The 24635-nt window shown below is 30.8% G+C and overlaps 10 protein-coding genes across 10 annotated transcripts; 4 read left to right on the top strand and 6 right to left on the bottom strand.

The window, feature by feature from the left end:
- Positions 1 to 714: 714 nt before the first annotated feature.
- On the top strand, positions 715 to 3369 carry GO595_004802 (nuclear export mediator factor NEMF-like; the record flags this gene model as incomplete). The annotated part of the gene is made up of 1 exon (XM_067917974.1): positions 715 to 3369. One exon carries the CDS (start codon positions 715 to 717, stop codon positions 3367 to 3369), a length of 2655 nt encoding a protein of 884 aa, XP_067775055.1.
- Positions 3370 to 4554: 1185 nt separating this feature from the next.
- GO595_004801 (uncharacterized protein) lies at positions 4555 to 6030 on the top strand (the record flags this gene model as incomplete). The annotated part of the gene is made up of 1 exon (XM_067917973.1): positions 4555 to 6030. The coding sequence occupies one exon, from the start codon at positions 4555 to 4557 to the stop codon at positions 6028 to 6030; it is 1476 nt and encodes a 491-aa protein (XP_067775054.1).
- Positions 6031 to 10215: 4185 nt separating this feature from the next.
- Positions 10216 to 10581, bottom strand: GO595_004800 (phospholipid N-methyltransferase; the record flags this gene model as incomplete). The annotated part of the gene is made up of 1 exon (XM_067917972.1): positions 10216 to 10581. The coding sequence occupies one exon, from the start codon at positions 10579 to 10581 to the stop codon at positions 10216 to 10218; it is 366 nt and encodes a 121-aa protein (XP_067775053.1).
- A 1561-nt stretch (positions 10582 to 12142) lies between these two features.
- Positions 12143 to 12901, bottom strand: GO595_004799 (60S ribosomal protein L8; the record flags this gene model as incomplete). The annotated part of the gene is made up of 1 exon (XM_067917971.1): positions 12143 to 12901. The coding sequence occupies one exon, from the start codon at positions 12899 to 12901 to the stop codon at positions 12143 to 12145; it is 759 nt and encodes a 252-aa protein (XP_067775052.1).
- A 269-nt stretch (positions 12902 to 13170) lies between these two features.
- GO595_004798 (succinate-CoA ligase) lies at positions 13171 to 14388 on the bottom strand (the record flags this gene model as incomplete). Its single annotated transcript, XM_067917970.1, has 1 exon — positions 13171 to 14388. One exon carries the CDS (start codon positions 14386 to 14388, stop codon positions 13171 to 13173), a length of 1218 nt encoding a protein of 405 aa, XP_067775051.1.
- Positions 14389 to 14588: 200 nt separating this feature from the next.
- GO595_004797 (uncharacterized protein) lies at positions 14589 to 15416 on the bottom strand (the record flags this gene model as incomplete). The annotated part of the gene is made up of 1 exon (XM_067917969.1): positions 14589 to 15416. The coding sequence occupies one exon, from the start codon at positions 15414 to 15416 to the stop codon at positions 14589 to 14591; it is 828 nt and encodes a 275-aa protein (XP_067775050.1).
- Positions 15417 to 15513: 97 nt separating this feature from the next.
- On the top strand, positions 15514 to 17280 carry GO595_004796 (neurofilament protein; the record flags this gene model as incomplete). The annotated part of the gene is made up of 1 exon (XM_067917968.1): positions 15514 to 17280. One exon carries the CDS (start codon positions 15514 to 15516, stop codon positions 17278 to 17280), a length of 1767 nt encoding a protein of 588 aa, XP_067775049.1.
- A 1529-nt stretch (positions 17281 to 18809) lies between these two features.
- Positions 18810 to 19136, top strand: GO595_004795 (uncharacterized protein; the record flags this gene model as incomplete). Its single annotated transcript, XM_067917967.1, has 1 exon — positions 18810 to 19136. One exon carries the CDS (start codon positions 18810 to 18812, stop codon positions 19134 to 19136), a length of 327 nt encoding a protein of 108 aa, XP_067775048.1.
- A 4146-nt stretch (positions 19137 to 23282) lies between these two features.
- GO595_004794 (60S ribosomal protein L6) lies at positions 23283 to 23747 on the bottom strand (the record flags this gene model as incomplete). Its single annotated transcript, XM_067917964.1, has 1 exon — positions 23283 to 23747. One exon carries the CDS (start codon positions 23745 to 23747, stop codon positions 23283 to 23285), a length of 465 nt encoding a protein of 154 aa, XP_067775047.1.
- A 359-nt stretch (positions 23748 to 24106) lies between these two features.
- GO595_004793 (actin) lies at positions 24107 to 24442 on the bottom strand (the record flags this gene model as incomplete). Its single annotated transcript, XM_067917963.1, has 1 exon — positions 24107 to 24442. The coding sequence occupies one exon, from the start codon at positions 24440 to 24442 to the stop codon at positions 24107 to 24109; it is 336 nt and encodes a 111-aa protein (XP_067775046.1).
- Positions 24443 to 24635: the final 193 nt, after the last annotated feature.

Here is a 24635-nt window from a genome sequence, read left to right as displayed (position 1 = left end):
TATTGATCACAGAATAAAAAATACCTGGAAAAACTAAGGATGCTATTTTTCGATTGGCATTTGTTGGATTGATGAAAAAATTACGTGAAAATTTGGCAAAAAAAAACAAATTAATATAAATGAAGAAACACTTTCTGATATAATAAGGCCAGATAAAAAGGAGCAATCCTGCCTATTACAATCTTCGAATGTACCCCCGATGATACATTTGGAATCATTGAAAATCTCACTCGTGTAATAACCAAGATACTTTTTACCTCCTTTAGGAATGGATCGTATATTCACAAAATTCTTCATTGTCAATCAATTCAAATCTTGTTTCCTAACGTTCGTTTAAACGTCCTCCCATTATTTTTTCACTTTTCAGAACGTTTGCATTCAATAAGTGAAATTCGGCAAAATATTTCAGCTGAACGCAATTACATTAATATCGATAATGCGCATGCTATAAATAAATACTGTTTCTAGATAAGTACACAACACTTCAAAATATGAGATAGAAATTTATTTTAAATGTGCTTATAACTTGAAATTGGCTAAACATATGTTAATGAAAGTGTTAATGTAAGAAAGTTTAATTTTTCATATTTGAAGAACGAGTTTTTTTTAAAAGTCTTTGAATGTATTAGATTTGAAAAGAGTACTTGACTTTGAAAATGTTTTTGATTTTGCAAATGAATTTAGTATGACCAATTTTCACATCACATTTCAGTAATGACTCTTTTCAGATTTTCCAATCATGAGGTCAAACTTGAAATAGATTCCATACAAGAACTTGTAGGAATGAGGGTTGGAAATGTCCATCAAATATCCAAAGACACTATAATTATCAAATTTTGGAAACTTGGCGTAACACGTAATCTTCTCATCAAGAATGGAATTCGTTTCCATCTCACCGAGTTTCCTCGAGAGAAGCCCAAAACACCTCCAGATTTTTGTTGTCGTCTTCGTAAATTACTTCGTTTTCGTCGTCTTGATGATATAATCCAACCTGGAAACGACAGAGCAGTCTACTTCTGCTTTGGAGATCTAAGGCTTTGTCTTGAACTTTTCCAAGCAGGTAACATTATTCTATTTCAACAATCAGATAGTAAAATTCTTGCTGTCCTTAGGTACCATGTTATCCAAGGAACCACAATTGTTGGTGTTAACCAGCCATATATGGTTGATCAATTTCGTGATTATGTTCCACCAACAGATGAATTTATTCATGAATCCCTCAAAAACATTCCCGAGAAAACAAACCAAAAAATCCGTACATACTTAACAAAGATATTCCCATTCCATAGACATACTTTCTTTGATCATGCAATGACAGTTTCCAAAATTCCACTTAATTCAACATTAGAAACATTTGTTTACGACAAAGATAAAGTTGACATATTCATCAAAGAAATGCGCCGCTTTGATGAAATCTTATTATCTAAACCCGCACCTAGGCCACCCCGCCAACAACCGTCCGACGGGGAGCCCCAACCGCCAGAGCCCGAAGTAACGGTCCTCCCGCCCAAACCTATCGGCTATTTGTACTCCCCCAAGAACGTTAAGGACCGATGTATTTGTGGAATTCAATTAGCACAATGGGACCCAAAGTTTGTTACCAAATGCGATACTTTTGACATTGCATGTGATAAATTATGGTCAGAAGCTGAATTAGAAACTGCCCAAAAGTCTAAGAAACAAATTGAAAGTATTCCAGAACGTAAAGTCAATAGTGTCAAACGTAATTTTGAGAAAAAGAAACAAGAATTACAAGAAGAATTAGATCGACTTAATTTAATCGGACAATTAATTAATGAACATGCGACAGAAATAGAAAATTGTCGAAATATAATTAACTCATTCATAGGTAATCATATTCGTTGGGATGAAATTCGTTTAGCAATTAGAGCTTATCAAGAATCAGGTAATCCACTTGCGAGTATGATAGACAAAGTCGAGTTCGAACAAGGAAAATTTTGGGCATTAATAACCGATAACGAAGGTGATGTTCACCGTGTTTTGATAGACTTACGCAAAAGTGCCTACGCTAATTCTTCTTTTTATTATGACTCACGTTTAGCTATAGCAGAGAAGTTAAAACGAACATCCGAAAAAGAAAAAGAAGTAGTAAAGAAAGTTGATAAAGAAGCACAGAGGAATAAGAAATCGATTGCAATGTCGATTCAAGAAAAACGGAAGACTTGGTGGTTTGAAAGGTTTCATTGGTTCATTACAACTGAGAATTATCTTGTGTTAGCTGGTAGGGATAAGATACAAAATGATGTTTTGGTCAAACATTATTTGAAAAAAGATGATATTTACTTACATGCCGAAATTCATGGCGCAGCATCTGTTATCATTAAGAACCCTAATGGGCATCCAATATCACCTATAAGTTTACAGCAAGCAGCCGAGTTTGCTGTCGCAAGATCAACTGCCTGGAAAACGAACGAACCTTGTCAATGTTTTTGGGTATATGCAAATCAAGTTAAGAAAGTCCTTGGTCAAGAGCAAGCTAAAACAGGATCATTCTTCATTGTAGGCGAGAAGAATTATATGACAATGACAATGCCTCAAATGGGACTTGGAATATTATTCCATGTAACAGAAGAACATGTGAAAAATCATTTAGAAGAAAGAAGAATTCGAGTAGAATCAGATTATGAAGGTGACACTACAGAAGATGAACCAGTTATTGAGCAAATAGACTCAGCAGATATCGCAAAAGAACTTCCATTCCAAAACGTTGAAACCGAAGAGGAAGTGAAAAGTGAAGTGAAGAGTGAAGTGAAGTTGGTCGACGATACGAAAAGTGCCGGTGAAGAAAACAAGAAAGATGAAGAAGAAGGTGATGATGATGAGGAAGAAGAATTAAGTGATTATGAATTAGCAAGAATCGCAATGGAAGAACCAGAGCGAGCAGATGTTGCACGAAGAAGAAAAGAACGTAAAGAAAAACGGAATCGACCGAAACCTAAGCCACAGCCACTTGAGCAAGAAGTAATTGATGTGATGGAGAACGAAGGGTTATCTGTTGATATCGATGTCGAAGGAATTAATTCATTAACAGGACAACCACTTCGAGATGACGAGTTCTATGCTGCGTATATTATGGTTGCGCCATTGTCTGCGCTGAACAACTTCAAATACAAAGTGAAGTTCACGCCAGGCGACATGAAGAAAGGAAAGGCGTGGCCGGTGATACAGAATTACTTCGTGTCGATGAAAGGAGTGCCACCGGAAGAAATAGCACTGATCAAATTGGTGAACGGAAACGACGTAATTAACCAATTGCCATTCAACTTGAGGATATCATTGGGCGCTGGAGGAACGTTGATGCAGAACAAGAAGAAGGCGGCTAAAAAGAATAGGAAAAAGAAGAAGTGAAAACTTAAGTGTAAATGTTTTCTAGTAAACTCATTGATATCAAAAATATATATAAATTGTTATTTAGTTGAATTTATAAGTAAAATCTGTTAATTGGCGATAATTTGCGGAAATAATATGAAAATTCGATTATTACAATTAGTTTCAATGAAGTAATTATGGGACTGCTCCAACACTTATATAAGGCGCTACAGTGGTGTATAGTTCATCAGTGGTACAAATGAAAAATAATTCATTATAAAAGTGTTTAAATTTTTAAGAGGAATCAATTCCTTATTGGAATGAAGTAATTTTGCGATCTCATATTCAAGTGCTGTTCTAAATATTTTCAATTATTTCGAAATATTCTTTTGGAATACATAATTATTAAAATGAATATATAATAGAGAAAAATAATATCAATTCCTTCTTTAATTAATTGTTTATGAAGATCAAAATTATTCTTTGAAAGTTCTTTAAATTTTTCAACTTTATTACAAATTTCGTTTATATCTTTTTTAGGAATATAATGCATAAAATATTGAATTTTTTTTTATTCTGAACAACTTTTACTGGAATAAAATTATTTTCAATCATGTGTTCAAGAATATAATTATATTCTTGTGTGGGCTTATTTAGGATTTTCTTTAATATATCATATATTTTATCTTTATTTTTATTATTTTCTTCCAAAGTTTCTATTTCATTCATAAATCTTAAATAAAAATCAACATCGTTTATTTTTATAAAACATAGTATGTATATCATTTGACTTAGGATTATGTTAAAAGTTAAATTGAAATTTTCTTCCATTTCACTAAAAATTAAATTTGCTGAGTGAATAATATTTTCTTTATTTGCTTCAAACACCAATTGTTTTCTTGACATTAGCGTTTCCCACTCATTATTAAATTGATTTGTGTTAAATCCTTCATGAATTTTCATATATGAATAAAAATGTGAATATTCTGAATTGTGATATTTCTCTGAAAAAAAGCTATCGTCTCGCAACCTAATTGACATTAAATGTCAAAAAATTGACTGTATTTAATGGCTGAGCACCTTTATCAGGCACCAAATGAAATTTATAATAATATTTCAAAAATTCATTCAGAAGTCATAAAAGGAAAGTCAGAATATGAATTAGCATTAGAACAATTAGATAATATTAATTTCCAAATTAATGAAAAAGAAAAAATGATATCAATGCTTAAAGAAGAACTGAACCAATTAAGGTCAGAAAACAATGAAGGCCATGAAAAAGTATCATACAACAAAAAATTAATCAATCAATATGAACAACAATCTGTTCAAATAGAAAGACTCATCAGTTTATTCCAAGAAAAAAATAAAGATTATGGCGAAGCAGAAGTTCCGGATATTTCGTCGACTACTATATCTGAAATTAATGAAAAAATTAATGAAATTTTAGAAATCATTTCTCAAGAGTATTCAACATGCGATTATTCAGAGTTAGAAACTGAAATAAAATCAATCCGTGAGTTAAGAAAGGCAATAGATCATGAAATTTCTCTTTTATCACTGATTGATAAAAATGAGAAATTTGATAATTCAGAAGATATCACATCTATTTTGGCTGAAGAATACTCCCTTCCTACAAGCTCTCAATGGACCAAGCACTCAATTTCGGATATTACATTTGATGAATTCAAACTTTTCCCAACAATTATAGAAAATTTCAACGATTCTCAATCGATCGATTCCAAGGTTGAAGCACTCGAAGAAGATATTCAGAACCTCATTAAAATTCTCCAATACCATGAAAATATGGAAAAATCAATTTATTCATCTCAATTGGAATTCTTTCAAAATCTTAAAAATTTACTAGAAAATAAAAAGATAAATGAACAGGAGATGCAAATTATAGAATCACAAATCCAAAATAGATTAAAAATCATTTCACAAATTGATGCAATTACACCACTCGTTATAAATGAAGAGCTAAAACCTCAATCTACAGAAGGTCCTGACGTTGTTTTGTCAGAGCAATTTAGACAATTCTACGAAAATCTCCAAAGCAACCACATGAAAAAAGATAATCAACTTAGTATTGAAAAATTATATGAAGAAACTTTAGAAATTCCAGCATTCGTACCTCCACCAAAACCAAAGTGTATAAGAAAAACCGAAATCGACAAAGAGCTGATTAAATTTTCTCAACAAATACAACAAACAATAGAGCGCACGAAAACGTTTATTTCTGATTTTGATTCTTTTAAACCGTCTTTCAAATCACATGTCACGGAGGACGTTAAAGATGATGGGAGTATTCATATTCAACTCCCGGAAATAATCCAAGATGATGAAACATGCAAAAATACTTCGATACAAAAATTTCAGTCTAATGTAATTTCGAAACTTCCTCAAAATATTGCACAGGAATTTCAACAAATTGATTTTTCGATACCAATTGAAGAAGTTGACGTACCTCAAAGTAATGAAAACTTTGAACTTCCTCCACCAGTTGAATCTAATATATCTCAAAGAAGAAAAGCGCTTACTGAAATACTTAGTTCAATGGTATCATGCACAACGCCACAGATTTCAAATGTTGTTCTCCCACAATTCATAGCTCCAAAGACCAAAAAAGTTGATACATCGCCAATTTTAGAAACAATAGAGAGTATTATGAATCCATCTCAACTCGAAACTCAAAACTAAGCGATTTTTTGTATTAAAATTTTGTTTCAATTTTATTTTATTTGTTTATGTTTAATAACTTATAACAAAAAAATAAGTGAATATAAATTATTTTGAATTCATTCATTTTTTATTGATATTAATGCTAAAGGTATTAATTTGTTTTATTTTTTGTTTGTTTTAATAATTTTATATATCAAAATAATTTTTCAATTTTATTCAAATTCTTTAGATCAGCTCTAATGCAAGCATCTGGAAATGCCTATATAGATGTTGTTAAATTACTTCTTGAACAAAAAGGAATTGATGTTAATGCGAGGGATATTTCTTTAAATAATTATATATTTGTTTTATTTATTTGGTATTTAATAACAATATATATATAATTTACTTTTCTCATACAGCGAAGCAAAATGCCACTGGAGATATTTGGTATTCGTTTCCCGATAGTACCAGTCAAATATCTGAAACAGAAAATTTTTATCTTAATACTTATGGAAACACAGCAATGATTCAAACAGGACACAGCAAATGTAATGCAACAGAATTTGAAAGGATAGTCTTTGTTAACACTATGTTTTATCTTAAGCAAAGGACGACTGAACACGAGTTTGAAGAACATCACTATTCGATTGACAAAGCAAATCCAGTGATTAGCAAGGTAACAAAAGATCTAATTAATTATTTAGCAATAATCGAAGCACACGATGTTGGAACGTTATACACATTTAAAGTTGTATCATATAATCGTGAAGGCAAAGAAATCGATAATTCAGAAGCTGATGTTAATGTTACTACGGGAATCAAATGTTATAAATATATGATTAGCGAAAATTCTAAATATGATGTAGAAGTTATGACAAACATAACATATAATAATACTATTAAATTTACTACAGAAGATATTGTTTATCAAAGATATTTCAATTTCAAATAAGTGTTCGTCTTGAGTAGTTCTGCTTTTATCTGTGATAAATTAAGTTTGAACAAAAAGTAAATTATTATGAAAATAACAAATATATTGTTAATTCATTGTATATAATTAACGCATTTTTTAACATAATTATGAAGTTCAAAATCATTATGTAAAAGTTCATCATAATTTTCTTGTTGTTTTCCTAAAATGATGAGCGTTCATCAATCAAACAAAGTATAAAATAAAAAGGTTTTATTTTTTTTTTTTTTTTTTTAGGTATAGACCATGGTCAGCTGGATGTATGAAAGTTTACAATTTTACTTGAAAAATGAAAGAAAAAAGTTGTATGCATCCACCACCACTTCAAAAATTTGTTTCAACTATAATTGTTCACACCATTTTATTATACCTTTTTCCTTATACATATCCACACCTTGTGATAGCATCCTTTTGTAGGAATAAATTGACATATTTTTTTTCAAACAAAAAATTGATGTAATTAATGGCAAACTAAATTTGTTTGAATTTTTTACAGAAAAAGTCGAATGATTTTACAACACAATTTTTGGTGAGGGAATGTAATTGATATTTCTCTTTATTACACTTTAAACATTTTCTTTTTACTTCAAATTATGTAACCAAACAACTTCAAAGCTCATTAAAATATGTTACGTGTTTTAAAAATTCTTTAACTTTTTATATATGTTTATTCGGTAAGTTTTTTAGAATGATACCAATTCCTTACCAAAATGGAAAGAATTCCATTTGATCATTTGCTTTATCTGTTATATCATCTTGGATTCCTTCTTTTTTACGAAACATTTCAATTATTTCGGTATATTCATTTTCTTGCGTACATGTATGCTGTTCAAAATACTTTATATAATTTTCAAATATGATATTATTTTAAATAATTTCCAAATATTATTTTGAAATATCAAATTATTAAAATAAATTTTAAATAAATCAAATAAATATCTTTAGCATTAATATCAATTCCTTCTTTTTCAAGAAGTAATTTAACTATTTCTTTATGACCTCCTAAAGATGCCCACATAAGTGCTGTTTTAAATAATTTAAATAATTTCCAAATATTATATTAAAATATCAAATTATTAAAATAAATTATAAACAAAACAAATAAATATCTTTAGCATTAATATCAATTCCTATTTGTTCAAGAAGTAATTTAACTGTTTCTGTATGACCATTATAAGATGCTTCCATAAGTGCTGTTCTAAATAATTTAAATGATTTCCAAATATTATTTCGAAATATCAAATTATTAAAATAAATTATAAATAAAACGAATAAATATCTTTAGCATTAATATCAATTCCTATTTGTTCAAGAAGTAATTTAACTGTTTCTGTATGACCATTATAAGATGCTTCCATAAGTGCTGTTCTAAATAATTTAAATGATTTCCAAATATTATTTTGAAATATCAAATTATTAAAATAAATTTTAAATAAATCAAATAAATATCTTTAGCATTGATATCAATTCTTTCTTGTTCAAGAAGTAATTTAACGATTTCTTTATGACCTTCTAAAGATGCCCACATAAGTGCTGTATCAAATATTTTAAATAATTTCCAAATATTATTTTGAAATATCAAATTATTAAAATAAATTTTAAATAAAACAAATAAATATCTTTAGCATTGATATCAATTCCTTCTTGTTTAAGAAGTAATTTAACGATTTCTGTACGACCATTTTCAGATGCCCACATAAGTGCTGTTTTAAATAATTTAAATAATTTCCAAATATTATTTTGAAATATCAAATTATTAAAATAAATTTTAAATAAAACAAATAAATATCTTTAGCATTAATATCAATTCCTTCTTGTATTAAAATATAATTAACAAGTTCAATATTTCCTGACTCTGATGAAAATACTAAAATATCTTTCGGAATTTGATTACATTCAAGAAAATGTTTTATGAGAAATATGTTTCCAATTTTTGTTGATTCATTAATAATGTTTTCGCAAATTAGCATCCCTTCTTTTTGTAAAAATATAAAAATTTCATAATTATGAGATGAAATACACTTCTTTCCAAATTCTTCTAAATTATTAATTTCAGCAATTTTATTTTCATAAAGATATTTAAAGATATCATTTCGATGAAATTCAATTGCTACTTCATATGCACCTTCAAATGATGAATGATTTTGTTCACATAAATGAATGATTTCTTCATTTCCACCTGCAACTGCATACCTACCTGTATTTTTTATATCAGAACCATTCATAAGTAAATATTTAAAACATTTAATTGATCCGAAAAATGCTGCATAATCAATTAATGTAACATTTTGTGTATTAATAAAAGAACATCTTTCATAAAGTGATGGTTTAATTGTTTGATTAAAATCGAATTCATTTTGTGCTGATATTTCTTGAAGTTTTTCTATTTCATCATTTCGAATTATTTTCGAAATTTCATTAGGATTTTGTCCTTCTTTAATAAGTTTCTTATGAATTTCCCAATCATTCTTTGAAAGTTTTTCAATGTTTACTATATTTTGTTTCAAATATTCTTTTTTTTCTAGAAATTTTTTGGACATGTAATGTATAAAATACGATTCTTCTCTCATCTGTACAACTATGTTTGATTCGCATAAATTTTCTTGAATCATTCTCTCAAGAAAATAATTTGATTCTTGAGAATATATATTTAAAATCATTTGTAAAAAAACTTTATGTATTTTACTTTGAGTTTGTTTGTTATCTTCAAATTTTTTTATTTCTTTAATGAAATTCATATAGACTTCTAAATCATTCATACCTGCTACAAATGATGAATAAATTATTTGACTAATAAGTAAGTTAAATGAATACTGATAATTATTATCAAATATATCAAACACTGAAATAGCTGCTTGAACAAGATTTTCTTTATTTAAGGAAAATATTTTTTGTTGAATAAACTGAATTGTTTCCCAATTGTTCATTTTGTTTTATAGTACCGGACAAGCAAACCTAGTGAAAATCTTTTCGCCCTTATCGACATATTCAAAAAAATGCGAACATATCATTGAAAACTTTATTTTAGTGCATTTTGGCGTGAGCAAATTAGAACAATAGGAAAATATTGCGATAATTTAATGGATACACATGAAACACATTTCAAATTGATAACAATGATATTTCAAACACAATTTGGCTTAGCAAATAATAACTATGGTTAAAAATATCATTGGTCATCTAAACAATTCTTCATTTGCGTTCCTTGAATTATTTAAAAATTTTTTTTTATGCGTCTAATTACTTTTTACTCATGCTTTTCTTCCAGGAGAAGTGCTCTCAATAAGGGTGATATAAAAGTACATAATGGTCCATATTATTGTGAAAAATGTGAACTTTTTGGTTGCCTCAAACAAAAGATACGTTCCAAGAAGCGTAAGGAAGCAACCTTTGTACTGTGGATGTCCAATATCAAATGGGAAGCCATGAATTGGAGGTGAATTATCAATACCAAGTTCCCAGCCATAATATGCACGTACTTTGCCAAGACGTGTATAAACGATATAATTAAGATATTGACCTATAGCAATACAAACAATACTAATATAAATATATTTAAATGTAAACTTGCCTTGGAAACCATAAGCTGCATATAATACCATGCAAATGGTTTTCATGATAGATGATAATAAAATAAGTTGATTTTGTGTCATAAATCGTTTGAATATTTGAGGATATTTATATGCAATTGAATAGAGTATATATGGCGCAACAAGTGTTATAAATAAAATTAGATCAAAGATGTTAACAACGATTATTGTTGACATCTATTTTTAAACTCTGAAAAAATAAACGGTTTTCAAGCTCAAACAAGAAATTTTTTATGGAAGATGATATCGACAGCGAATTGGAAAGTTTCTTAGATAATTCTTCTATAACAACTTCAAATATTTACGGGTCAATAGAAAAATATGAGAAAAAACTTCATATTCATTCATCCATTTTAAACGATAAGTTTTTTGTAAATGAAGAGGAAGAAGAAGAAGAATCTTTGGATTCGTTGGTTAAAAACATGTGTCTTTCAACAGTTGAAATCACACCTCAAAATATCAAAAATCCAACTAATTCATCAGAAACTACCAAAAATAACAGCAATTTTACCAATACAAACAGCCCTTCAATAAATTCAAATCAATTAGAATCTGAAATTGATAATCAAAATCTGTCTAACGACATTCCAGAATATGAAAGTGTAACAAAAACACCTATTAAAAAAAGAATCACGTTTAGTGATTCAGATGATTCTCAAACAGATCTTACAGAAGATTTATTTTCTCCAAATAGTATCAAACCACTTTCAATAGAAGATGAACAAACAGAAATTTGTTTTTCTTTTAGCCTCTGTGATACCATTCCGAAAGAATCCTTACCAAAAGAATCTAAGTATTCAAATCTTATGATCAAATCTGATGAATCCGAAGAATTTGAGCAACAAATTCCCACAATGCCCTCATCCCTCTTGAGTATTAATAATTCGATTCCAAAACCTCATTCTTTAACAATTTCGAAGGAAATATATTTTTCAAGTGAAGATGAAAATCGCGATTTTTCACCTAAAAATGATAAACCAGAACTCAATCTTTCGCCTGTTTTTGTACTAGAAGATATATCTTATGTGAATGATGATGCTGATACAAATTCACACAAGCAAATAAACTCTTTTTCTAATTCACATAAGCAAAACAGAATAAACTTTCAATCGCTACATTCACTTTCAGTTAATAACACCGAAATTGTTGATCAAAATTTTGTCAATGCACTTCGTTCAGCTAAAGAACAATTAAATTATATAAAGGAATCAATGAACTCATTAAGCATGATAAGGAAAACGAGAAATTCATCACTCGGGTCATTTGAATACACAAGAAATCCATATAATACATAAACATTTGTTTGTATTTATTTTGTTTACTTTAATATTACAATTGTAATATCTGAACCAATCTAATGATCGATCAAAAAAATTGTTTTTGTTGACTAAAATGTGTTGAGAAATTGTATGAACTCAAGATAAAAAAAGAAACTCAATTATTCATTTGTCAAGTTTCAGACTGATTACTCCAACATAATACACAAACCATATAAAATAATTACTCAAATCCAATTATGTGCTAACAGATTAAGATATACTTAAATTTAATGGAATCAAAAACGATGAAATTATGCAAAATTTGGTTTTTAGACGACTGAGATTGTACCCCTCCTGCGACCAGTACGGCGGGCGGCGACGAGACCAACCTTTTGACCTGGACGAGCGTTACGAGAAACTGTTGATGGCTTACCGATGTGTTGATGTGAACCACCACCGTATGGGTGATCGACTGGGTTCATTGCTGTACCACGGACAACTGGCCATGCCTTCCTCTTTGCAGCGTATTTGTGTGCAACTGTACCGGCCTTAAGGAGTGGCTTTTCAAGACGACCGCCACCAGATACAACACCAAGGCATGCGCGGCAATTGCTGGAAACAACGACTTTACGGCCGGATGGGAGTTGGACACGTGTGTAGCCATCATCGTTGTGTGTGATAACACGGCATGAATCACCTGAGCAACGGCCATAACGACCACCATCTCCTGGATGATGTTCAACGTTGCAAACTTCGGCACCTTCTGGGATTTGACCGAGTGGGAGAATGTTACCAACATGGAGGGAGGCTGTTGAACCAACTTGGATTAATTGACCAGTGTGAATACCTTCTGGGGCAATAACAAGATGTCTTTCAAGACCTGCTTTTCCGGATTTTTGGAAAACAAGTTGAGCAAGTGGAGCGCCTCTTCCTGGATCATGGATAATGTCTTTGACAACACCAACGATTTGAGCAGACCTTTGTGCAGCTGTTAATGGCATGAACTTTGCAGCGCCTTTCCTGTGGTGTGTGTGAGCACGGAAAACATTACCATTACCTTTACGCTGAGCACGAATGATGTGTCCCATATAAACCAAGGCTTGACCAAAACCGCCAAAACTCCCAAAACCGTTTACTACACCGTTTATTTGGGGCAGCCCTATTACTTCATTTCTTTTCATTTTGTTCTTTTTCCATTTAATTTGGTTAAAATCTCATTTAAACAATGATTATTTCATAATGCTTTTCTAAATCGTTCTGTTTTTATTAAAAATCAGAGAAATGTAAGAAATAATAACCGTACATCAAAATTTGATGTATTAATTAATTTTATTTGTGGCCTTTATTCATTGCGTAATTAATGGCTGCGAGCTGCTTGAACAGCCTTTTCACCAGCTTCTGTAAGGTTGCTAGCGGGGATGATTGGGAGACCTGATTCCTTAAGGATCTTCTTACCAAGATCAACATTTGTACCTTCGAGTCTAACAACAAGTGGGATCTTAAGTCCCACCTTCTTTACGGCTGCAATGACACCCTTAGCAATCATGTCGCATTTGACAATACCACCGAAGATGTTAACAAGAATTGCCTTAACCTTTGGATTTGAGCTGATGATAAGGAATCCTTCAGTGACGGCCTTCTCAGAAGCAGCACCACCAAGATCAAGGAAGTTAGCTGGATCACCACCGGATAATTTGATGACATCCATTGTAGCCATTGCAAGACCAGCTCCGTTAACAAGACATGCGATATCACCATCAAGTTGGACATAGTTAAGACCATATTTCTCGGCACGGAGTTCCATTGGGTTAACTTGTTTAAGGTCGCGATAGCTGAAGATTTCTTTTTGACGATAATGAGCAGCATCATCAAAGTTGAATTTGGAATCGACTGTGATAATACGGCCGTCAACTGTTTCGGCAAGTGGGTTAACTTCGACTTGTGTAGCATCTGAACCAACAAATAATTTCCAAAGCTTTTGCATTTCTTGAACACCACTTTGATATGCAGCACCTTCAAGACCGAGTTTCTTAGCGAGGCGCTTAGCAACGTCTTCTGTGATACCATCAACACCATCAAGAACTTCCTTGAAGATTGCATCTGGTTGGTTCTTAGCAACTTCTTCGATTTCGACACCACCTTGTGTTGAGGCAATTACAACTGGTGCTTGTGAAGCACGATCAAGGAGAATTGCGAAGTATAATTCACGCTTGATCTCAACTGGGTCTGAAAGCATAACGCACTTGCAGAGGGCGCCTTCTTTTGTTGTTTGCTTTGTGCGGAGATGTCTGCCGATCATTTTAGCAGCAACTTGTTTAGCTTCTTCAGCTGATTTAACGAAATGAACACCTGACTTGAAGCCATCTTCAACCCATGTGCCTTTGCCACGACCACCGGCATAAACTTGAGCTTTAACAACGACTGCTGGAAGACCGATCTTCTTGAATGCTTCAGCTGCTTCATCTGGTGTGAAAGCAACTTGGTTGATACCTGCTGAAACGTTGAACTTAGCGCAGATTTCCTTGGATTGGTATTCAAGGATGTTGAATTTACGTGAGAAGCTTGTGGAAAGCATTAAAAGTGAAGTGGCCAGTTCATTCTTCAGAAACAAATGCAAATTTTTGAATTGCTATAGCCACTCATAAAAGTGACAAAAATATGGTCAAAAAGCGAACGTTACATTTTTATTATGGAAAATGTCGGACGATGAATTTCAATTCGAAAACCGTTTACGACTACTTCACCAAAATTTAAAAAAATCAAGACAGCATCAATTTAATGACTAGAACAAGTGAAAAGATATTTTCCTGCATTAGAACCAGTTCCAACCCAAATTTGAGCAGTTCCACAATCGCCCCATCCAAGTGTTGCAGCTTCCGATTCACACATATTTAAAAGAATTTGATACCCATCTGGTGTTTGATCAGACTCACAGAAATGTGGCCATCCTGCGAGGTATGAATTTCCGCTAACATTATTTTGCATATTTATTCCATGAGCAATAAGGAAGTATCGATTACTACTTTCGATTCCTTCACTCTTTATCAACTCTTGGATTTGTTTGAGAGATGTGTATGGGACCATTTCTGTTTCTTTCCAACTTTCTATTGTACAAAATTGGAAATATTGCCTTTGCTCATCAAATGAATCATATGGCTGAGGAGAAAATGGAATTCGAGGGAAGTGTCTTCTTTCATGATATTCCGGACTTGCCCAAATCTTTCCGTGGTCATCATGATAAACGAGTTTATCAAGTTCTCCTTCTCCATAAATCTTAATTTGGTAACCATTTGAACCTAGACATTCGGGACATATACCTAGAACAAGCAAAGATTTCCGATCTGCCTCTTGAAAATATTGTTGAACAAACTCTGGGAGTGATGGAATGTAAAGTTGCACAGCCATCATTGGGAATTGTTCACACACTGGACATTTTTGAATTGTTTCATTTGGCAAATAAGGATATTTTCCACCGAATTTCGAAACTCGAGGATTTTCATCCTCTGCAACACTAGAAATCACTGGGATAGCAGTTTTTCGATATAAGTTGTTCTTATTAATGAATTCTTTGATTTGTGTTACTGTTTTTTCGTAAGTTTCCATTTAATCTGTGGTAAACCATTCAATTTTCTTTTCAGAACAGCGATGAAACCGTTTAAAATGATTTTTGAATATATTACATTTACTGCTATAAGAGAAAATGAGCTATGACCTGCCTCTCCTTTTCAGTAGCCTCCAGAGTAAAAACGATTGGGGGTCAGTGAAGACATCCGAAATAGGTTCCATGCCGCCGGGTGTTTACAACTTATTTTCAAACGGGCCATTTTTATTCTTTTCTTCATCAAAGGCAAAATTCGCTTTGTTCTGCCCAAACTTTTCTCCGATCCCTGACCCAACAAAGAAGTTTACCATTATTTTAGTGAACATGACATTTAATTCACTCAAATACAATTTGACATTTTCCGATAAGGAAAAATGTGATAACTTTACGAAATCATTCTTCGAAACTCTCGGAGAAATCGAAGTATTTTTCCGAAATGCTGAGATGAATGATTATTTAAACGTTGAAGAAATCGAAGGTCTTCTTCCAGGATCCAAAAATTTGGAATCTTTTCTTACTTCTCTTCAAATCAAACAACATCATGTATTCCTCCAAACACATTTTCAAAAAAAGAATATGATAATTCCAGGATTCGAATACATATTTGGAAGAAACACTTATATCACAACACTTCTCGAATGCCCAAAATCTTTAAAGAAGGACAAAACAATTTTCCTCAGATCATTCCAATTAATGGAAGTCGGTAATACCGAAAATTGTTATACATTTGTAGCTAAAAATGAGACCCAAGCCATGTCGTGGATGCTTTCCATCCATATGTCGATTCTTTGCAATAAGACCAAGAAATTAGAACCCAAAGAAGTTGTCGTCAAAGATGTTCCTGTTACACCAATCGAAGAAATCATTGGAAAGCCAACTTATAGGGATGTCCCATCTCTCGATTTCCAACCTTTCACAGAAAAGCCAAAATCTCCATATGTCCCATTCTTCAAAGAACTTTCCAACTTACCTTCGAACACCGAAAACCCGAACGAACGCTTTTGTTTTCTTATCATTTCATTATTCCTTAACGGGATCATCGATCAAAACCGTTTCATGGACTCCATCGTTGCATTCAAAAAGCTCTTTCAGAAAAAGTTCCCCGGATCGGAGAACGTTAAGCTCGAAGAGGTTCTTCAAGCATCACAAAAAGAACCAAAGCCAAGCAAACAAATCTCTTTATTTGTATCAAGTGTAATCAATTCCAATCTCTTAAAGCCAATTCTTACCGTAATATCTGAACAAGGCCATGAATGGCTTACGCAAAACTATACGCAATTTGCATTATTAAGTAATAAGAAAGTTATACCAAAGACATTAAAGCTTCTTGATAAACTTCCATCGAATATTACGACTACTGAACCACGTAATGATTGTATTATCAATGCCACATTTAATGATCTCGAATGTTACTTCTATAACCCAGCATACACATTCTGTTGTATCAACGAAGCTAACACAAAGAACATTGTCCAGTTTATGGTCTCTATTTTTAGTGATGGCCTTCGCATTCGAGAAGCGTTTAATACATTAGGGCCATGGAACTTCATAATGACATTTCTCCAAAAGAATAACAGCAAATTCGACAACAATAGCTTCAAAGAGCTCATCAACAAAATCGACCACTTTAACAAATCGGATATAATGGACGACGACCGATACTATGGAACGCCACTCGAAGACTTCATATTCCTCGGACTCAAAATGCAGCGAATGGTCGAATGGTACCTTTACTTGACTTCCGACAAGGAGCTTGTAGAGAAGTATTACTTTAAGTCTTCATCGCTATACGACGAGTATAGGATAAATCACGTGGTTGAAGTGCTACAGCAAAAGGTGAAAATTCTCTCCAATACGGCTGCGTGATAAATGAAATATTAATAAAAATGAACGTGTATTTCGATCACATTTCAAATGCCTTTGAGTGACTTTTATATAAAATATTGCATTGACACTTCTATAGACGCCGTATCTTCATGTGATATATATCTTTCTTAATGTGTATAGCCGTAAGCGATGGTCATTCCATTAGATGTATCTTCAAATGATAATCCACGAAAAAAGAAATAATAAAAAGTGAATTTCGATCACATTTCAAATGCCTTTGAGTGACTTTTGTATAAAATATTGCATTGACACTTCTATAGGCGCTGTATCTTCATGTGATATATATCTTTCTTAATGTGTATAGCCGTAAGCGATGGTCATTCCATTAGATGTATCTTCAAATTATAATCCACGAAAAAAGAAATAATAAAAAGTGAATTTCGATCACATTTCAAATGTCTTTGAGTGACTTTTGTATAAAATATTGCATTGACACTTCTATTGACTGATGTAACTCATGTGATATATATCTTTCTTAATGTGTATAGCCATAAGCGATGGTCATCCCATTATATGTATCTTCAAATGATAATCCATGAAGAAAGAAATAATGAAGTACTGTTCGAAATTCTGACGTATAAAATTTTAAACCTATATAACTCATTACACATTCATAAAAGATAAAATATTCTACACATTCAAGACTGCTATATAATATAAATGTTTTATTAAATATCTTTTAGTTATTGTGAAAAAGTGAGATTTAAAGACTTTTGGATCACCCTGTAATTAATGAACTTGTATGATCTGACCCGTATTATGTTCGTAAGTCCTTCAAATAAACAATATCATTATTTAAATGTTACATCAAAATAAAAACAAAATAATTCCCATTTCATTTAAAGTATTTTTGCTTCATAATACATAAAATTTGGTGATATATTCACTAGTAAAAATGATAATTTATTTAAAATAATTTTCTTAATTACTCAATATAGACTGCAGCGAAAATCTGTAGGCTGACACCTTATTATAACCCACGCCTACACTGTAACTAGGGCCACAAATCGATTAAGGGAAGAAAATAATGAAAACTTGAATTCCAACAACACAAATAAGCAACAGATGCCTTATTTGGAATCATTCGGAGATTGACTTCAATTATGTTATAATATCGCGGAAAACATATTTCATAGACACAAAAATGATAAAACCCAGTGCCGTTGAACTTGTGCCAATTATAGAGTGGATGAGGCTCTACTAGACCGAAATAAGCCTTTTTAAATGTGCTCCAAATTAGAGGACACGAATTTCTCTATAGAATCCTTTCCATTATATACAGTATTTAATGTATAAAAAATGAATTAAAAAATGAAAATTTTGATTTTTTGATGATATGCGATTTATGAAATTTGAACACATATTTATGTATTTATCAAATCGTAATATATGTTAATTTTATACGTCAGAATTATGTTTATTCAAAATTTGACGTTTGCTGATGAAACTTTACATTTGTCGACCTCTGTCAAAACCTCCAAATTGAATGTAAAACGATCACTTGCAATATGGCCTCGAAAGCTTTGTCAACAACGCCTAAAACTGTTCAAGAATTCGAAGATTTCGCTTACGCACTTGGAGAACATTGCCTTTCTTTTTCGGACGATATCCAATACAAGATATTTGTTCAAGATTTAATCAAAAATCTTGTGAGTGATTTGACACCTGAACAAACATTAGAGATTGCAAACCATACAAAAAGACTCGCTGAGCAACGTGCAAAGGGTGAAAAAGCTGGTGATGTTGAGTATCATATCAAACGAAACCAAAGCGATGACTCTGATGCAGATAGTGATAACGAAGGCCCTGATGATTTGTATATTGATTTCATGTAAACTTTATTAATTTTTTTTTTGCATTTTGTTGTTTTGCCATAAATTTCCCAACAATATAAAAAGATACAATTGATGTTTATCTATTTAAATAAGTAACACATCTTATTTACTTAAGAATTTGCATTCCTTCCAAATGAGGTTGCGTAGATGTTATATTTTCTCTTTTTATAACTTAGTTGCATAAAATGAATTATATGTACTTGTGTGAATTAATCTCTTTTTGCTCCTTTTTCAATAAGCAATTTAACTATTTCTTGGTGTCCTTTTTTAGATGCAATTATGTATGCAGTTTGAAAAATTTTTTTTTAATGTATTTCAGATTGTTCAAGAAGTAATTTGATTTTTTTTCACCTTTTTGAGATGAGTTTATAAGTACTGTATCAAATAAAGATAATTACAATTTCATTAAAAAACGATTTATTAATAAAATGAAATTATGATAAACTAAAATTAATTTTAATATCAAAATTGCGTATATGAGAAAAAAATACAATAATTGTTCAATAGCAATATGTATTAAAATTTACTCATAATAAAAATCACATTGTTTGAAATGTTACAGATCCATACCAGTGTTAAAACTAAATGTCATAACGGTTTTTCACAAAAATTGAATAGATGACATTTTGATTGATAGTCAAACTTGTAAGTTGTCATCGTTTTGTAAACAATTCATTTTAACTAGTTTTTCAAAATAACGTACTTACAAAATTACTTGTTTCACAACAGATATATTTGGTAATAATGGTTAGTGATTGTCCTCGTTTTATGATACAGCTTCATGTATTTTTGATCCATGTCCTTTTAATGCATGTTTGGTATTTGTAACAATGTTAACATTGTGATAACCTGTAGGTTAATGCGTTTTTTGGATTTGGAACTTTTTAAATACAGTTTTCATTGCATTGAAAATTGAAATAAAAAAAAAATTTCACTTCATTTGCAATGGGTTGTCCATTTTGCGGAGTTGCAAACTGCTGGAAAATCTGCCGTCGTTGCAATACTATTTATTGCAATAACTGCCATAAGGATCAAAATGGTAACAGGGATAGTTCAGCAAACTGTTGTCCCAAATGCCATGGTGACTACGGATGGAATTACACTCAACAAGCACCATCATGGGCCCGCTAAACTCATTAATAAACATTAGTTATGGCATCCATCATTTCAATATAATTTTTTAGTTTCCACATAAATTTAATTTACATTTAAAGATTACTTTTTCGAAATTACTAAAACTTAATAACGAAACATTTTCGTGTTGAACAAGGTTCTTTAGGTATAAAAAGGTTCTTTTTATCATTATTTGAATAAAATTAAATTGGAAGAATACCAAACATGCATTAAAAGGACATGGATCAAAAATACATGAAGCTGTATCATAAAACGAGGACAATCACTAACCATTATTACCAAATATATCTGTTGTGAAACAAGTAATTTTGTAAGTACGTTATTTTGAAAAACTAGTTAAAATGAATTGTTTACAAAACGATGACAACTTACAAGTTTGACTATCAATCAAAATGTCATCTATTCAATTTTTGTGAAAAACCGTTATGACATTTAGTTTTAACTGAATGGAATCTTCGATCCAAGAATTTTTGAAGGCATCTTACGATGGCAACCTAGAGAAAGTTAAATCCCTTCTTGAACAAGGAAAGGTTGATGTCAATGCTAAAAATATTCATTTAATCCATTTTCAGTCAGATATATTTAATTTGATGTTTCAATAAAAAATTTGGAATTTAGTTAAAATATTTGAAACAGCACTTATGCTTGCCTCTTCAAAAGATCGTGGTGAAGTTGTTGTATTCCTTCTTGCACAAGAAGGAATTGATATTAATGCAAAAAACATCAATTTCTTTTTATTAATATTTATATTAATAATTTGAAATTTTGAAATAATATTTGGAAATTGTCCTAAATATTTAAAACAGCCCTTGATTATGCAAGAGAAAATGTATGTTTTCAAATTATGAATATGATACTTAACTATGGAAATAATGATGAAGATGACATAAATTTTAATAATTTGAAGATTTACCAGAAGATCTATTTTCAGCAATTCAAACGAAAGATGAGAAAATAGTTAAATTCCTTCTCAAACAAGAAGAGATTGATGTAAATGAAAGAGATATTTATTTGTGTGATTTAGTGTTAATTTTAATTTTTTGATGTTTCGAAATAATATTTGGAAATTGTTTTATATATTTTATACACCACTTATTTACGCAGCTTCAAAAGGTTTGACAAATATGGTTAAAATACTTCTTGAACATGAAGATGTTGATGTTAATGCTGAAGATTTTTATAAATATAATTTGATATTTATTTTAAATATTTGATATATTATAATAATATTTGGAAAATATTTAATTTATTTGATAACGCACTTATTTTAGCATGTGTAGCAGGTTATACTGAAATTGTTGAATTACTTCTTGAACATAAAGATATTGATATTAATGCCCAAAATATTTATTTTTTAAATATGAAATTTATTTTAATAATTTGATATTTGATTATAATAATTTGTGATTTTTTCGGTGATTTTCAACACCACTTATGTATGCATCTAAAGAAGGATATGACGAAATAGTTAAATTACTTCTCAAACAAGAAGGAATTGATATCAATGCTAAAAATATTTATTTGTTAAATATGAAGTTAATTATAATTATTTGATATTATAAAATAATATTTGGAAATTATTTAAATTATTTGATACACCACTTATTTTAGCATCTAGTGAAGGTAATGTAGAAATAGTTAAATTACTTCTTGAACAGGAAGGAATTGATATTAATGCTAAAAATATTTATTTATTAAATATGAAGTTAATTATAATTATTTGATATTATAAAATAATATTTGGGATTTATTTATATTATTTAATACAGCACTCACTAGAGCAGCAAGTGAAGGTCATACAGAAATAGTGAAATTACTTCTTGAACAGGAAGGAATTGATATTAATGCTAAAAATATTTATTTATTAAATATGAAGTTAATTTTAATTTATTTAATGTTTAATAATTCTGTTGGGTGTTTATGCAAATTACTTTGGACCGCACTAATTCACGCATGCTTAAAAGAGAGAACTGAAATTGCTAAAGAACTCATTTCCAATGAAAAAATTGATATTAACATTAAAGATATTAATTTGTATTATTTAATATTTATAATAATATTTTCGTGTTTTGTATAAATATTTGGAATGAATTCGTTTTATTTAATACAGCACTTGATCATGCTAAAAATAGTGGAAACAAAGAAATAATCAATTTATTACAATCAAAAATGTAATTAGTCTTGTTTGATTGAATAAGTAAAAATTAACAAGACTAATTTTTATATTTAAAAGAGGATTTGTGTTTTTGGATAATTGGCTCTGAGAGCAAAATTTATTTATGAAAGTTTTTCATGTGGCCAAATCATTGAGATGTTTTCTATCAAGTTATGCATTTACATCAATTTCCCCTTGTTTAAGAAGAACAAAGTAAATTTATTTATAAACTTTAACTATTTCCGTATGATTATTTTTAAATGAATGAGCGATACATTAAATATTTTAAATAAATTTCATTTTGTTATAGCAAATAATATTAATTTCAAATAATATTAATAAATATTTTAGGCATTTTTATCAATTCCTTTTTGTATAGCTAATTTTGACATGCAAAATAGTGAACAGTAGACCATTAGAAAAAGTGCCGGAAGTTTTTCGGTTTTTACGGTTTTGGTCTCTCCCTTTTTTCTAATGCCAACCCAATTTGTTCCTAAACACAACCGCGAACATGCCAAAGGTGCTTTTGATCGTGGCTGCCGCTGCTGCCAACGCCGTCGTGGTGTTATCCGCTCATATGGAATCAACATGTGCCGTAGATGTTTCCGTGAACGTGCCGGACTTCTTGGATTCAAGAAATATGACTAAACAGATGGTTACAAACTATTTAGCAAAACAATAAACCTTGAAATAACAATTTTTTTTTTATGAATTTAATTATGATCTCAATTACATTATTCATACTCATAAAATATTTTTTATTTTCACTGCATGAAATACATTGTTTCCTATGTGATAAAGAATATTTTCAAATATTGAAATTGTTAAAGAAATAAATAATTCAATACCAAAAGTTTTTAGAACTTCATAAGATGTGGACGATCTCCTGGTCTAAGAGTAAATGTAGCTTTAAGGTAGTCAGACATTTCTGGTATTTTTTCTGCAGCAGCATTGATTGCTGCAGCAGATCCTGCTTCGTCAACGTTACCAATTTCTAATTTTGTGGATGTGGCAATTAAGAAATCTTGGTCAATTTCAACTGGTTTGATAGCTGGGCCATTAACTTTAACAATTCCTTTGCCATTATCGGCGAAAACAACACCACGTTTGCCCTTAAACTCTCCATCAAGAATTATGACAATTGTACCAATTTTGATTGAGGCACGAGTCTTCCTTTCTTCAACTGGAATTGTTTCTGGTTGAACTGGATCAATTTCTGCAGCAACGGCTGGGCGTGTGAGAGCAACGCGTGGAATACCGTGCCATGTTGGCTTTCTTGGATCCTTTTTTTGGATTGGAGATATGAAGAGAAGTTCGGTCATTTCCAAACAGAAAGGCCAAACACATGTCACTTTTAATTCAATGGTGAAGTTTTTTTCACTGAAAAATAATCGATGATAGTAACTTTTTAAATTATTAAATGTTCGGTTAAAGCCAATGACTCAATAGAACCGACAAAATGAAATTGTTTCAGTAATTTTTTAATTAGAATTCTAATAAAGGTAATGAAAAGCACTACCCAAGTATCACCATTAATTTAGATCAAATTTGTAATTGATAATGAATTCAATGGTGTTTATCAAAATAAATTTTTGATAAATTGTAATTAAGAACAATAAATAAATTCATGAATGGATATAAAAATTTCATTTAATGCATTTAAATTGAAAATATAATTTTACTATGTTCCTTTAGAAACACTTACAATCAACAATTCCTTCTTCATCATATTCATTCCGCTGATAACCATTTGTTGGAAAGTAGGAAGCGAAGCAAGTTTACACCCACCAATCCACGCTGCGTACTTCGGCTGTGGTGTTGAAGCGACATTTATTTTCATTGCTGATGGTGCAAGATTCAATAGCTCATTCTCTATTCGTTCTTGAAATCCTTCGAACATTGTGTTACCGCCTGAAAGGAAAACATTAACATAGAGATCTTTACAAAAATTGGTATCACATGCCATGATAGATTTAAAAAGTGTTTGATCAATGCCTTCGTAATCGAATCCATTCATGTGCGGCTTGAAAGGAAGTTCTGCACATTCGAAGCGTTCACTGCCAATGGTGATGACATTGCCATTTGGAAGTGTGTACGAGATATCACATTCAGATGTTGTAGTAATTTGCTTTATTCAATTCTTCATCAAAATCAAATGTAACATACGAAAGGTTTTCTTTGATATCGCGAACAATACCAGTGGTACAGTT

Source organism: Histomonas meleagridis (assembly GCF_020186115.1).
Source record: "Histomonas meleagridis strain 2922-C6/04-10x chromosome Unknown contig_283, whole genome shotgun sequence".
NCBI lineage: Eukaryota > Parabasalia > Tritrichomonadida > Dientamoebidae > Histomonas > Histomonas meleagridis.
Note: the sequence above shows the minus strand (reverse complement) of the source record. Positions and strands in the feature narration are given on the sequence as shown.